We start from the raw sequence: 16,616 nt of genomic DNA on the forward strand, positions 1-16,616 counted from the left end.
AAAAACTGCAGACCAAGGAGAAGCAAAGTGTCTAAGTGTGTGGACAATGTTCATTTTCGTCACGTAAAAATGAACATCACTTTTAGGAGTTTTATCCCCCAAATCTCAGGGGATAAAACTTGTTATTCGATAACTCTTATGCACACACACTCAAGCAGATGTGTACATACACACACACACACCCCACCCACCCCAATTGCTTGTCATGTTTGAGTGCTTGTTTGGGTGCATGTCTGATCAAGAATATGAGATAATGATGATGATAATCATTCATGTATGAGAATCATATCCATGAAGGTAGTGTGTGGGGATGGGAAATGCCAGTCCCCGATGGCTGATATGTATTAGAATTAGTGAAGTGCCACACACACATACACCATTCACTGTCATCATTACCCATCTCTAAACCCACCTGTCATGCTCCCCAATCCCTCTTTATTGAAATTACCCAACTTCCACTAAATGATTCGCGAAGGCCATCAGCCCTGAACATTATAACTTCTTCACCATTTAAAATCATACTTGTGTGATCCATCAACAGACATAGAAATTGGTAATTAGCCAGGAAGAAAAAAGCAAATGTCATGGGATCATGAGGATATTCTCACAGGGAAACAATAAAAAAGCCCAATTAAAACAAGTTGAAGCCTAACATAACTACATAACATATACATGAAAAACAACAAAGGCAATTCCCAGCCTGGAGACAGCGGCCAGATGGTCCTTCCTGTCATACATCATGACACGGCCACCTAAGGTAATGTTAAGAGGAGTAAAAGAAGGGGGTACAGGGGTTTAATTTAAGTCTCATTAATTAAATTATTATTTGGGAATTCCTTCAGTAGCTGGGTGGGGAGAAGGATTGATTAATTAGAAATGTGAGGAGAGAGGGAAGGAGAGAGGAGAAAGGGTATAGTAGGCTCATATTCCAGTCTCCATGGTTTCTTTTAGGGACTGAGCTTGTGTCAGTCTAGAGTGGTACTGATTAAGAATGGGGATAAAGGAGCGTAAGAGACCTAGAGCAACTGAAAACAGGAAAACAAGACAGTCAGTGGGATGGAGGGAAGAATGAGAGAGAGAGAGATAAATCATAATGTCAATCATAATGGTGGACAGGTGATGGGTTTTTAACCAGGCTGTTTATCCTTTACTTCAATAAGCCTTTGAAAATGTTCTCACAGATACTGTTTCTATCAAGGGCTTTAATCTCTAATTCATCTCATTCAAGCTGTTTTTCTGTTTTTTTGTTGTTGTGTATTTGGCTTGGATTTTCACAACAGCAGAGCAGTTTAATAGATTCATTTTAATCTTTCGCCATAAGACAAATGAAAAAGAAAGTCATACTGAAGGGCTTGGAGTAGGTATTAATATCAGCATGGATTTTATGATGAAAAATATCAATATGCATTTTAATACACCTCAATGGGCAATGTTCGATCTCAGCAATGAGATATAACTGAAAAACAGAGTGGAATTTGAAACAGCTTAGACAACCAAAACAATTCAGACCAAATTCATAGTTGTGCCATTTACAGTATTGGTAGGAATTTCAGTCACTTGGTATTCTCCATATCCACTTCACACATGGCACATATCTTGAGTTCCACGGCTGTCATAATAAGAACAATTCCCACTTCACTCTCTGGCCTATGGCAGTCATCGACCGGCAGTCCTACATCATGAGGTGGAATGTGGTGGTATTTGATTATGAGGCACACGGTACATCTCAATGTGGCAACAACCAATGAAGTCATTGTTAGCAGTGGGCAGTTTGATTGTTTGGTTACATCTTCAAGGGAGTGCGTGCGAGTTAGCAGACACATATAACTCGGGACACACACACACACACACACACACACGCACGCACGCACTCACACATAAACCACAATCCATTTATGAGGTCATTGGCATCTTTGTCAGTTTTTGATTGAATGTTTTAAATACAGCTAATTTCAGAAAAGTCCATTGTTATGATACTATCTGGGGGTTTTAATGCTATGGATAGTACTTTCCTCCTCCTCTTTCTAAATTTGCAAAGCCAGCATTTTCCAGTACTTTCACCTTGCACAACATATTGTTTGGATTTCAGGGCAGTAGTCTCTGCTGAGCAGGTGTTCATTATGTTATATTCCAGCTTCAAAGTGTTCAACTGTTGATGGGTGTCAACATGTCTATCTAAGTCATGGATTTTCTCTTCTATTATTTCAAACTCTTTTTTGGTCTTCATTTTATTATGTGAAGAGTGAGAGATGATACAACCTCTCATATAGGCTTTAAGAGCTTCCCACACAACAGTAGGGCATACTTCATTATCTACAATTACACTCACCAGCAAGTTTATTAGGTACACCACCCTGTTCACGAAAAGGTATCGATCCTACAGACAGTGAGTCATGTGGCCGTGGCTTGCTATATGAAGCAGGCAGACTGGCATCGAGGCATTCAGTTGATGGGGCAAAACGAGAGACCTAAGTTACTTTTATGGTATGATTTGGTATGATTGTCGGTGCCAGGTCGAAGAAGACTGTCAAGAATCGTGCAAGTTAACAGGTGGGCCACAAACAGAGAAAGAAAGGCACAGTACAATAGTGGTGTGCACAACTGCATCTCAGAGCACACAACGCCTCGATCCTTGTCACGGATGGGCTATTGCAGCAGACGACCAAACTGGGTTCCACTCCTATCAGCTAAAAACATTAAGAAACGTCTCCAGTGGACACGCGATCACCAACACTGAACAATTGAGGAGTGGAAAAACATTGTCTGGAACATGATAGCGAGTTCAGTTTACTTGAGTGTCCTGCACAGTCCCCAGACCTCAACCCAATAGAGAATCTTTGGGATGAGATGGAACGGGCTGTTCACAGCATAAATGTACCGCCATCCAATCTGCAGCAACTGTGTGATGCCATCACGTCAGCATTGACCAAGATCCCTATGGAAAGTTTCCAACACCTTGTAAAATTCCCCGAATAATTCAGACTGTTCTGGAGGCAAAGGGGGGTCCGACCCAGTACATTTACATTTACATTTGTGTGTTGAGATATGAGGTAAACTCTTTATCTCCAAGTAACATCGTGCTGAATCGTCAAGTCTTTGATATTGGCATAGGAGGTTTAAGTATAAACGTGAAATACAATGGGCTATGGTCCGTAATTATTCTAAGAAGGTATTACATTTAAAAAGACAGTCAATTAAAAAAAAGTTTACATTAAAAAGTTAATTCTTTAATATGAGTTGTGGGCATGAGAGTAATAGGAGCATTGCTTTTCAGTTGGATGTTTCTATCTCCACAGTTCACATAGACCCATCTCTTTGATGTTGTGGTTTCATACCTTAGACCACGTGTCAAACTCATTCCACGGAGGGCAGAGTGTCTGCAGGTTTTCGCTCCACCCTTGTACTTGTTGGATTAATTAAGGTAATTAATTATTAAGGAACTACCCTCACCTGGTTGTTTAGGTCTTAATTCAAAGGAAAAACCATAAACCCGCAGATCCTCTGCCCTCTGAGTTTGACACTCCTGCCTTAGACATTTACATTTTTAAAATTTAGCAGACACCCTTATCCAGAGAAACTTACAGTGCATCCATTTGTCATACTGGTCCCATGTGGTAATCGAACACTGTTACGTACGCCTCTTAGAGGGAACGCAACACCCCGCTACATCTCAACTCCACATGGAGTGAAAAAGTATGTGAACGTAGGTGCGGGGAAGGACGACAGAGGCAGAGAAAAATACAGTTTACAGGGAATTTATTTATTCCTTAACACGGTAAAGTGGGGAAAAAGAGCTGGATGGAACCAAAGCGCTAACCAAAATACAGGGGGTGGTCCGCCCAGGTCTTACCTAGTGTGCATAGACAGATGAACTACTACGGGTTATGTATGCCCGCAGGACTCTTAAACACTACCAAGGTGCGTTCCCCTTCCTCCCCTGGGAACAAATGAAACAGAATAATTACTAATACTTTAAGTGAACAATTTCAATAACCAAAAAACACTAAGTCCTATTGGCGTACACACACCTCAGAAGGAGCGGCTACAAAATAATATCCACAAAACCTTTACTGACCACAACAATCAACGCAGGACATAAAAAGAATCTCTCTTCCATGGGGAAGGAACACTGGCTCTCATCAAGCTGGAGAAGGAGTTGGTAATTGCAGAGACAGCTGTATCCCCTGCGATGGGGCCGACCAATCAGCTTCTTAGAATCCAGGAAGCCATTTCCTGAAATACACACACATACAAACCCACAACAACACAGAAACTGGGGAACACCCATCCCTGGCGTTCTAAGCGCCATGCACTACGAGCTGAGCAACACAGGTCATGTTAGGAAAAGGGTATATAGTTTAGTTGATGACTTGGCTAAAGTTGCATCTCACACACAGTTAAAATCACCCACCATATAATATTCCTGTAACTTTGAGATCATTTTAGTATAAAGTCGTTAATTCATTTTGGGTCGTCTTCATTTCGGCAATAGCAAGTCAATAAAGTGACTTTTTCTTGTGACAGGTTTCCTTTTATCATTGTAAAACATCCATTTGGGTCAGTTGTAATTTATGTAGACTTAAATGGGACTTTTTTTATTAATGAGAATTGATACTCTGAAGTGGAAGAGAACGCCAATCCATCTCAAGCTCACCCAAACCTTTCACTTTCTAATGCTGATATATGAGTTTCTTGTAAAAAACAGATGTTTTCTGTTTCTGTAAAATAAGAACATACCTTAATTACTTTCTCTGGCTGCACAATTCCATTGACATTCCATGTCACACATGTTAATGTATTCATATCTTAAGTATTATCCACAAGGCGTGATATTGAGATGGATCTTTACATATTTTCTGTCTCATATTGACTCCATACATTATGTAAGAGGTTGATACACTACATAAATGTGCCAATTGCACACTCCCTCAAAACATGAGACATCTGTGGCATTGGGTTGTGTGACAAAACTGCACATTTTGGAGTGGTGTTTTATTGTCCTCAGCACAAGGTGCACCTGTGTAATGATCATGCAGTTTAATCAGCTTCTTCATATGCCACACCTGTCAGGTGGATGGATTATCTTGGCAAAGGATAAATGTTCACTAAGAGATGTAAACTAATTTTTGCACCAAATTTGAGAGAAATTGAGAGAAGAATTCTGGGATCTTTTATTCAGCTCATGAAACATGGGACCAACACATTCCCAACTAACTAACTATATATATATATAAATGTTTTATAATTATATTAATAATTTCTCATTAACTTAAGTATTCATACCCCTGAGTCAATACTTTTTAGAAGCACCTTTTGCAGCGATTACAGCTGTGAGTCTTTCTGGGTACGTCTCTAAGAGCTTTCCACACTTGGATTGTGCAACATTTGCCCATTATTCTTTTCAAAATTCTTCAAGCTCTGTCAAATTGGTTTGGTGATCATTGCTAGACAACAATTTCCAGGTTTTGCCATAGCTTTTCAAGTAGATTTAAGTCAAAACTGTAACTCGGCCACTCAGGAACATTCACTGCCTTCTTGGTAAGCAACTCCAGTGTAGATTTGGCCTTGTGTTTTATAGTAGGTTATTGTCCTGCTGAAAGGTGAATTCTTCTCCAGTGTCTGGTGGGAAGCAGACTGAACCATGTTTTCCTCTGGGATTTTGCCTGTGCTTAGCTCCATTCTGTTTACTTTTTTATCCTGAAAAAACTCTCCAGTACTTAACAATTACAAGTATACCCATAACATGATGCAGCCACCACTATTGCTTGAAAATATGGAGAGTGGTACTCAGTAATGTGTTGTATTAGATTTGCCCTGAACATAACAACACTTTGTATTCAGGACAAAAAATGTATTGCTTTGCCACATTTTTTACAGTATTACATTAGTACATTGTTAAAAACAGGATGTATGTTTCTTTTCACTCAGTCAGTTAGGTTTGTATTGTGGAGTAACTACAATGTTGTTGATCCAACCTTACTTTTCTCCTGTCAAAGCCATTAAAATCTGTAATTGTTTTAAAGTCACCATTGGCCTCGGTCCTCTCCGGCAACTGAGTTAGGACTGGGTGTATTGATACACCATCCATAGGGTAATTAATAACTTCACTATGCTCAAAGGGATATTCAATGTCTGTTTATTTTTTGGCCCATCTACCAATAGGTGCCCTTCTGTACGAGGCACTGCAAAACCTCCTTGGACTTTGTCTTTGAATCTGTGTTTGAAATTCACTGTTAAACATTATTATTGCAACTTATGTTTTATTGTCCTCAGCACAAGGTGCACCTGTGTAATGATCATGCAGTGTTAAGCAAATGTTTACTCGTGAACTTATTTATGCTTGCCATAACAAATGGCTTGAATACTTATTGACTAAAGACATTTCCGCTTTTCATTTTTAATTGATTTATAAAATTTTCGAAAATATAATAATTTCCCTTTAACCAAAAAATCTTAAATTTTATCAATTTTAAATTCAGGCTGTAACACAACAAAATGTGGAAAAAGTTAAGGGGTGTGAATACTTTCTGAAGTCACTGTAAGCACAAGCACATGCCCCGCTGCATAATCATAAAGAACCTTATTTCACAAGAGAAGGGCCCTCAATCCAAATGGCTACTTGACACTTTTACGCAGAATGCATGTCACCAACAAAAGTGCTGGCGAATGAGGATCATTCAACCATCCACAACAGCGAGGCGGCTGATGGCTTCTTCAAACTAGACTGTAGCCGAGCAAGGTTTATTTTGAGCTGATGAGCATTTCCACTTTGATTATGCTGCAGCAACTTAAATGACCTCAGGTCTGTAAGACACATCATTATATTGGAGAGAGCTAATTATTCTGCTGATTAACGTCATCTCGCTCCAGCGAGCTTCTTGTTATTCCAAGGTTCCAATTTGTTTTTGGATGAGGCGTGTTAATACAGGTACCAATATAACGTATTACCGCCAGCCCTGATTGCATTCGGGGAGATGACCCACTGGGCACAGATGTCAGTTCCACATCTAGTTTTGATTTACATTTGATTGAGTTGTCAACTAACGTGAATTTAACTTGAAATCGACACAAAATGTCACCATGTCATTGGATTTAGGTTAAAAGTTGGGTGAAAAAAAAGACTAAATTCCCTTACATTGATGACTTTTGAAAATGTAATCAGTTTTCCACATTGATTCAATGGAATCACATGGAATATTTTTAGTTGAAATGAAGTAGAAACAATGTTGATTCAACCAGTTTTTGCACATTGGGGAGGCACTCATGTGGGCCTAGCCCTAGCAGAAATGTAAGTATTGTTTATTCCAGGAAGCAATTGCTATCTGGTAGTACATGATTTTAGTTTAATGGTTTAATTAAAGGAAGTGAATCAGACAAGTAAAACATATTTTTAAGAATAATACATAATAATTAGTAAGGCAGACAGACAGACTCTGATGAACAGAGAATAGATCATGCTACTATTTGTTTCCTTTTTTAAGTCATACATTTTTAAATTGTTATGTTTTTCCAATAGGGAGACAGCAATAGTTTTACAGTTTACTCAGGGGCCTCTCAACATTTCTTTGACTACAGCGCCACCCTTCGGTGGCTTGTCATCATATACTTGTAGAATGGAGATGGAAGGGGATGCGTCCTCATGACGTCTTACGTTAACCACACGCTGGACTCTGGAACCCAAATTGTGGGGAAGTAGCCAAAGTGAAGTTATTCCCTTCAGTCATAATTTAAACAATGAATGTCAGTGTACATCATATATCATTATTTGCAATGTATCTAGCTATAATCACAAAGTACAAGTTACGGGAACATGCAAAATTGCAGCTTGCTTGTAGGATAGGAATGGCTAGAATAAGCCAGACAGCTATACATAAACCTATAGGATGTTTCACGTTCTGTCTGTAATTTACAGTAGCTGCATGCTCATCCTTTTAAGACTTTTTGCCCGGTGAGTTTACCTAGCGCTTTCCAGAGGCTGCATGCATTCAACTTGGTGCTTTTTGCAGATGTTATTGTTCAACTTGGCTACCTAGAGCGTTGACTGTATTGATCAGCGTATCGTCAGCAAACATGTTCAAACATGTTCCAAGGTCAAATAAATGGCCACAATGCGAATCACTGAATATGGAATCATATTGGCATATAGAGCAAAAACTATTAGTGCCACAGTAAAAGTATTGTAGGGAATACTCAGTAGGGTCTGTAGAATGTATATATTGTGTCATGTCATGGGTGTCTGGACTTTTACTGTGGTCAAACAGCTTAAAGTGGGTTGTCTGGACACTATATGTTACACATATAGTACTGTACAGGGAAAACAATAGATTGTGTGTCCATAATTGTGTGTCCAGTCTACTCACTAGAATCCCTACAATACAAAACAGGTCATAGGAAATGTTATGTTGACATTTGCACCATGGACAGCTACACGTTTAGAGCTGTCACTGTCAGCCTATCTCCAAATACATGGCAAATATGTGACCCAAAAGCATATTAATGTGATGCAATATTTTAATATTTGCAAATAAACTGGGGTGGAAAATACTCAGTTGGGGTTCTACTAACCAAAATGTTCCATCTCTTGTCATGCCTACATTTAATCCTGCATGTTATATTCATTCCAAAACAATACATTAATTTACTGTTTTTCTGTTGAATATCAGTTGGAAACACAAAACACCTTAACAGTAAAAAAAATGTTTTTAGCTACTGTGAAATAAAATTCCATTCCATACACGACTTTCATGTACTTGCCTTGCGCTACATACCGATTATTAACAGGTGATTAGTTGAGAAGCCAACTTCTTCAAAGACAGACTGTCATATCTACATGACTGTGACACATTTATACATTATATTGCTAGTGACAAGGTGAAATTAAACAAAACGGTACAAACAGATCATGTAAATGAGGCTCAGGTTCTAAACCTATTGCCTGCCCGTGGAGAGTTTAAATGAGGCTCAGGTTCTAAACCTATTGCCTGCCCGTGGAGAGTTTAAATGAGGCTCAGGTTCTAAACCTATTGCCTGCCCGTGGAGAGTTTAAATGAGGCTCAGGTTCTAAACCTATTGCCTGCCCGTGGAGAGTTTAAATGAGGCTCAGGTTCTAAACCTATTGCCTGCCCGTGGAGAGTTTAAAGAGGCTCAGGTTCTAAACCTATTGCCTGTGGAGAGTTTAAATGAGGCTCAGGTTCTAAACCTATTGCCTGTGGAGAGTTTAAATGAGGCTCAGGTTCTAAACCTATTGCCTGTGGAGAGTTTAAATGAGGCTCAGGTTCTAAACCTATTGCCTGTGGAGAGTTTAAATGAGGCTCAGGTTCTAAACATATTGCCTGTGGAGAGTTTAAATGAGGCTCAGGTTCTAAACCTATTGCCTGTGGAGAGTTTAAATGAGGCTCAGGTTCTACACCTATTGCCTGCCCGTGGAGAGTTTAAATGAGGCTCAGGTTCTACACCTATTGCCTGCCCGTGGAGAGTTTAAATGAGGCTCAGGTTCTAAACCTATTGCCTGCCCGTGGAGAGTTTAAATGAGGCTCAGGTTCTAAACCTATTGCCTGCCCGTGGAGAGTTTAAATGAGGCTCAGGTTCTAAACCTATTGCCTGCCCGTGGAGAGTTTAAATGAGGCTCAGGTTCTACACCCATTGCTCTAAACTCTGACAACTGAGCCGGATGAGCAGCATACACTGAAATAAGCGAGGATACACTTAAATAAGCGAGGATATACTGAAATAAGCGAGGATACATTGAAATGTGCTTTGTCAGATGAGGCAAACGTTGAAGTGGTAGGTATTTCAAAAAGCTTTAATGGGTAAGCCTATTTGCAGGAAAGATTAAAGAGTCCAATCCTTACTGGGTAGTGCATTTTCGATATCAATTTTCAGTGGCTCAGAAAAGGATATAAAAAGACTTATCTTAAAATAAATGGATACTGTAGCCATTCTTCATGCAAGATAAAATGAGTTATTCTGGACACTGCGAATGCACTAGATTTCCATGTCTCATATTCAGGCGATATCATACATTCAGATGAAGATGGTATATAAAGTCAATTTCGAGCTTCAGAGATGGACCAACTTGCATTGCCATTACATAATACTGCCGCATATAAGGTGCACAGGGAATTAATAGCCAACGCCGACCTCCGATGTTTGGCCGCTCAGAACAGAAGTGACATTGGACTAGATACATCAGTGTTCAGAAACATAAAATCTGAACAACGCACAAATAAATAACTTTTTGGATTCTGATTAAATCAATTCACTGCAATTACTGAAAGAAAAACTTGAGAATAGTTTCTCCTGTACAGTGCTATATTTGTACCGTATTGTCCACGCACCCCATTTTAAGCTGTTTAGCCACAGTAAAAGTCCAGAAACACTATTTATCAGAACCTCGTGAAATGAGACCATATATAGATTGTACAGAGCCTACTGCGTACTCCCCTACCCACTTTTACATCGGCACAAATCATATTTCCCTCTATAAGCCCATATGTAATGCATATGCAGTAATTTGCATTGTGGCCCATGTAATGGGCGGAGTGTAAGGCCAGCAACACTCAAATTAACACCATATATAGATTCTGAGTACTCCCCCCCCCCATTTTACATCGGCACAAATTATCCTTTTTCCTATACAGTGTTATATTTGTACATAGAGTCCAGGCACCCAATTCTAAGCTTTTTGACCACATTAAAACTCCTGCAACACTTCCTATTACTTAGCTTTTTGTTCAAACACATCTGATCTGTATTCTAGGGACCCTAGTGAGTAGACTGGACCCTGGTTTTATAGACACAATCCTATATTTTTTCCTGTACAGTGCAATTCGTTTTTGTAATACAACAAAAATACAGTAACACTTTTCTTAAACATTACATTTCAAAATTGAATCCTTGAACAATAGCACCAATAAATAAACAAGACTCATGCAATCAAAATAATTAATTGTATATTATGTTCTTGACATTAATTTACTTAAGCTCCAACCATTTCTCAATGTGCTCCACCATATAGGTTTTTTCTTATTTATCTTAAAGTAGTTTAGTTTAGATTTTACCCATTGCATTTATAATTGTTAATTTCAAAAAAACATGTTTACAGAATTTTAACATGCATTGATTGCAAAGCTCCAAAAAACATTTATTTCGTATCACACGCATAGCGTTTTATCACAAACCTTTATTTTGAAAGCAAAGTCCGAAAACAGGAAGTCTTCATGTGGCTGGTATCTAGCTCGTGTTGTTTTGGGACCCTCTCCTTGGTTGGACCCTTCTTTGTCGAGTCCTCTGCCCTGGCTGTCCAATGACATTCGAACAATTTTCTATTCTAATTTTCTATGCAGTTGTGGACTATGAGCCGCGACTTTCATTTTTAGCATGCATAACATTCTAGTAGTAGTTTCAAAAAAATGCAATGTTATATTTTAATCAAAACTTTTGCAGCAAGATTTTTTAAAGAATTCCAATAATTATGTAACACTTTCTTACGTGGGCTTGTCAAAGGTAACTGAACTATGGCCCTCAAGTGGCTACCAGAAGGTAAATCTCACGTGACTCTATAGCCACATTTGTAATACATCAATGCAGCACACTGCAGTTTTTGAATTAATTTAGTTTTATATATTATATACCATTGATTTCGAATCCACCTTTGGTGGAAAATTAGTCATAAATGTAACATAATGCATGTCTTTGTCCAGCACTGAGCTCAAGTGTCAAATTAATTTTGCCATCTACCTGCCTCCCAAGACTGAGAATGGGAAGTGTCCTGTCTTGTACTGGCTCTCAGGTGAGTTCTACAAACTAACATAATGTATGATTAACTACCATCTGCAGATAAACACACAGTATCTCTATGGATTTGACTCTGAGAATGTTAATGTGTCTGTACTAAACGGGATTGACTTGCATGGAGCAGAACTTCATCACCAATGCTGGCAGTCAGCTTCTGAGCATGGAACCATCATCGCTGCACCAGACACCAGCCCACTTACGACCAACCGCACACACTTATCACTCCCACCCTCACTTGTTCCCTCTCTTTCTGTGGTGTTCAGGTGGTTGTAACATCGAGGGTAAAGATGAGAGCTGGGACTTTGGCACAGGGGCTGGTTTCTATGTCAACGCCACCAAGGAAGAGCAACTACCGCATGTACGCCTACGTCAGAGGTGTGTGGGTCACATGATAACAGCATTTACTATTGTGAATCCCCTGCTACTGCTGTCCCCTGATAAAACTCTCCCCTGGTCTCTTTGTTAATTTTTTTTCTTCTCTCAACTCTCTCATTTGATCAATGCTAACTTCCCCACTGACCAAGAGAATATGTCACGGAGCCCTGAAGAACCCTGGAAAATACAAGGCATGGCAAGTCAGTCTTACAACTCATGATATAGTCATTAAGTAATATACACATGTGAATGAAGCCCCCACCCCTCTACAGTCTGTGTCTCTTGTTTGCCACCATCTGCAACCCCAGCCAGAAGGCCTTCAATGGGTACCTGGGAAAAGACAAGAAAGCCTGGGAGGTATAGTATGGGGGTGGGAGGGGGGGGTTGAAGAAATCAAAGGGATCAATTCACACTAAACACCAACCAGAGATCCCTGCTGGCGGAATAGAATTCCAGACTAATACATGGAATCATCCCGCTCTCCAGGCGTATGATGTCACGGTGCTTGCAGCGTCCTACTCCGGCCCTCTGCTGGACATCCTGATCGACCAGGGCAGTGATGACTAGTTCCTGTCGACCAGTCATTTGCTTCCTGACAACCTGATCGCCTCCTGCTCAGAGAACATCCCTGTGGTGTTCAGGCTGCAGCCGGTCAGTGCTTCCACCCAGTGGCCAACTACAGCGACTGTTTGATATTTAACAATTTAATGGGCTGTACTTTAGTTTGGAATTGGAATTATTGTGTATTGTACCAGATGAAGTGTTATTGTAATATCTGTGTCGCCTTCAGGGCTACGACCATAGCTACTTCTTCATCAACGACCACATTAAGCACCATGCCAAGTTCCTCAACGCTTAAGACCATGACTGCTGGACCAGAACCCAACCAGGCGTTCTCCTCTATGCCTTCTCCTCCCAACTGTGCACCTGCTACTATGCACCTGTCCCATACAGAGAGACGTAGGTGCCTGGTGAACTGACATTAACCTGATACACCTGGTGAGCTGAAATGAACACACCTGCTGTGTTGAGTCAAGCTGAGAAAAAGACAATAGTGAAAGCAGGATGTTTGTTAAGAGGAGCTTGCTTGCCACCCACATGGTCACTCCAACTGGATAAAAAAAAAATGTTACTCTTTTTGATTACATTTGTTTCCATCTTATGACCTTAGGCTCACACACTGACATCTTAGACCAATACAAAACACATGTGGACTAAAGACCAAACATAAGACTGTTTTTTTCAGATAAGGTCTTTACTCAAAGTGATGAGAAATATATAGAGTATTCACAGCAGTTACGGTGACGTTAAAGGGGTGTTTCATGCAATCAAATCCAAATTGCTGTACAACAAATACACCAATTTGACAAATGGTACAAAATTGTATATGGTACATCAAAATGCAAAAAAAAAACATACAAAAAAACCATCACTTTAAAATAAATGTCCTCCCAATCATAAGTACAAAACTGAGTACAAGCTTTCAGGACTATGTACAGAGAAAGGTAGAAAACAACTGCTCAACACTCAGCAGTCAACAGTTACACTGTGGTTATAACATTTCTCACAATGATATAGTTCAAATTCATTTCATATTATGCCATACACACATTTCTAAATCAAAATGGAGCTCAGATTTGTTAGTTGCCAAAACAAACAACTATAAATACTTATTTTTAAAGTGCAGATCATTTCAGGCCTGTAGGCAGCCACACAGCCACTCCCAAAGGCAGGTTGGCATTTATTGTAATGAATCTTGCTCTGCAGAGTGGTCACTAGCTGGCACAGCCACAAAGTCATATCAGATTTGAACCATAACCACACTGCTAACCCTAATGCCCAAACATAAATTTAAAAACCTCTGAATTTTTTCAATATAGCCAACTTTGACTTTGCAGCTGGCCCATCTAGCATAAATCCTTAATTCTGTCTCCAGGGCAAGATTCATGACAATAAACATCAACCTCCCAAAGGGTCAAAAGGATTGAATGACTAATCAATGAATAGTAAAGTAATGATCTATTTTCATGTAAAGTCCCCTCGTTAAGTTTCTAAAAAGGTTTGCAGCGCATGGCCCAAACCTCCATAATGACTAAAAGTGAAACAATCTACACAGCAACTTTCTCTTAACAAATATCCCTGTCACATTTCCCTTCAGTCTCCACATCTCTCTGGTCGATCATAAAAATATTGAAGAAAACGTTAGAACTGGGAGAAGGGGTTACTGGTATTTTTACCCGTTAGTAGTTATATTTAGCTAAGTGGAAAGGCAATTACTTTGAGTATTAAAGTAGCATTAATGTGCATATTTTTTAAAATATTTTTTATGCATTGTGAATTATTTTAAATATAAGCTACAATATATACAGGTAATTGATCAAATAAAGGAAACACTTGAGTAAATGAGGGATACAAAGTATATTGAAAGCAGGTGCTTCGACACAGGTGTGATTCCTGAGTTAATTAAGCAATTAAGACATCTCATCCTGCTTAGGGTCATGTATGTAGAAAAATTCCCAGTTGCCCATCATTTTAAGTGTGTGTGTGCGTGTGTCAGTCACCAGATCTCAACTCAATTGAAAACTTATGGGAGATCCTGGAGAGGCGACTGAGACAACGTTTTCCACCACCATCAACAAAACACCAAATTGTGGAAGAATGGCATTGCATCCCTCCAAGAGTTCCAGCCAAGGCGCATTAAGTGTATTGAAGCGGTTTTGGCAGTTCGCTGTACATGAATTGTGGTACTGTTGTAAATATGATTACTTTGCATTATAGCCATGTTAACCAGATCACTCCAGATCCTGATTTTAAGAGATTGGTCACTTTGCCTGAGAAGTGTGGCTGTTTATGTATGGCAGTGACTGTTAGTTTAACTAAAATATTAATAAAGTTAGAAATACTTTCTAAATACGAAACCCACTTGCACAAACTATCATCACATTACAGCTTCACATCACCACTTCTCATAAAAAGATATTACCATACTAAAGACATTAGATCATAAGTGGCTCTGAAAAAAAACTGTTTAGTTGTTTTGGCAACTGTCAAATCTATCCAGTGAAACAATGTGTTTGATTTTACTGCTAAGCTTAAGCTTTGGATACCAAGCTGTAGAAAATGCATTATATCTGTACAATAAAAAAAACACCACTGCTCACTCACACACACACCTAGTATGCTTATATTGGAGTGTTATGCTGTTTGTGTAGTAGTAGGATATTGGGCACTCAAGCACTACTCTTCAGATGCTGCCAACAGTGTCTCTAAATCAGTGAATGCATTTCAGTTACTTTGCTGGTCCTACATGACCACCTGACATGGTCAGCATCACCAGACACTTCAAGGCTATTTAGCAGTATAGAATGTACTAGGATATACAAACCCATTCATTCGCTCTTTTTCATTCCATCTAACGCTTTTCTTCTGTCTCTCACGCATGCAGTCACACACACACCACACGCAAGTAATACCATTGACAAATAAGCAGTCTAGGGAATGGATCATAACAGTGTAGTAAGCCTACAACCTCCTCCCTGAGTTACATACCCACAGATTCCAATTCATAAACACCAGGTTCCCACAATCTTAGGACAACATTTCAACCTCTACAGACGAGGTGAGAGACAAATTCAAAGTAAAACATACAGTATACAGAACTATACCTAAAATATATTAGCTATTAGAGAAAAATATTTGGGGGATTATTTTCAATGGATACAACTCTCAACCACGTGGCCATATTTATTATAAATATCTTTAAATAGGGAAGCTGTAGCAGAGCGACCGCTATGTTGGAGTGTTAGGTGTCTAGTCTGAAATTAGTGAGGGTGATAATACCTGGCCTTAGAAATAGAGGGGTAGAAACTGACAGCCCATGAAATGCATAGTCAATCATACACAGTGCAACATGCTATAAGTTGTTGTAGGCAGGGTTCAAGCTACAGGAGTGTCCAAGGGTACTGGAGGCTCCCATAACAAACCAGGGCACTCCTGTAAGAATTAAAAACCATCCATGTGGACACCTCTGTCAGCTTTGAATATCCACATTAGTACAGCCCACTACTGTGTTTTAGGGCACCCCATGCATCACATTATAACTTGAAACCATGGTTGTAAGAATCACGAAAGGAAGACTGTGATACAGGCTACAGCCCCTTGGAAAAGGCTATTTCAGGAGGTACAATGGCAACGGTGTTCGTCACTTTGACTAAATGAACCCCAGACTAAGGGGTGTGTGTCTGTCTATATGTTGGTCTCCTTCCCTCTCACGTGAAGAGAGCCTGCTTGGTTGAGGTCTCATCCACCAGCGCCTGGACCGTCACGCTCACCTTGATCATACCCTTCTCCTCTAGTATGTGATGAGGCAAACACAGCTTATCCTGTCGAGGTTCCACACACAGAAAGAGCGAGAGAGCGCGAGAGTGGGGGGAGGAGGGAGCGAG

General features: G+C 39.7%; 2 protein-coding genes across 3 annotated transcripts in view; one reads left to right on the forward strand and one right to left on the reverse strand.

The window, feature by feature from the left end:
- Positions 1-11,688: 11,688 nt before the first annotated feature.
- Positions 11,689-13,559, forward strand: LOC115116455 (S-formylglutathione hydrolase). Its single transcript, XM_029644950.2, is given in 10 exon segments — positions 11,689-11,788; positions 11,898-11,948; positions 11,951-12,004; positions 12,060-12,135; positions 12,137-12,169; positions 12,274-12,327; positions 12,329-12,367; positions 12,444-12,528; positions 12,658-12,822; positions 12,962-13,559. Coding segments are annotated over 10 exon segments (726 nt in total). The 3' UTR covers positions 13,031-13,559.
- The window catches only part of lrch1 (leucine-rich repeats and calponin homology (CH) domain containing 1), a 107,050-nt gene continuing 103,841 nt past the window's right edge, over positions 13,408-16,616 (reverse strand). For both annotated transcript variants that reach the window (XM_029637944.2, XM_029637923.2), the window contains one exon: positions 13,408-16,553. In XM_029637944.2, coding sequence (XP_029493804.1) covers positions 16,440-16,553 — 114 coding nt within the window. In that variant the 3' untranslated portion in view covers positions 13,408-16,439. The remainder of the gene's footprint in view (positions 16,554-16,616) is intronic.

The sequence above is a fragment of the Oncorhynchus nerka genome, linkage group LG3 (assembly GCF_034236695.1).
Source record: "Oncorhynchus nerka isolate Pitt River linkage group LG3, Oner_Uvic_2.0, whole genome shotgun sequence".
Lineage (NCBI taxonomy): Eukaryota > Metazoa > Chordata > Actinopteri > Salmoniformes > Salmonidae > Oncorhynchus > Oncorhynchus nerka.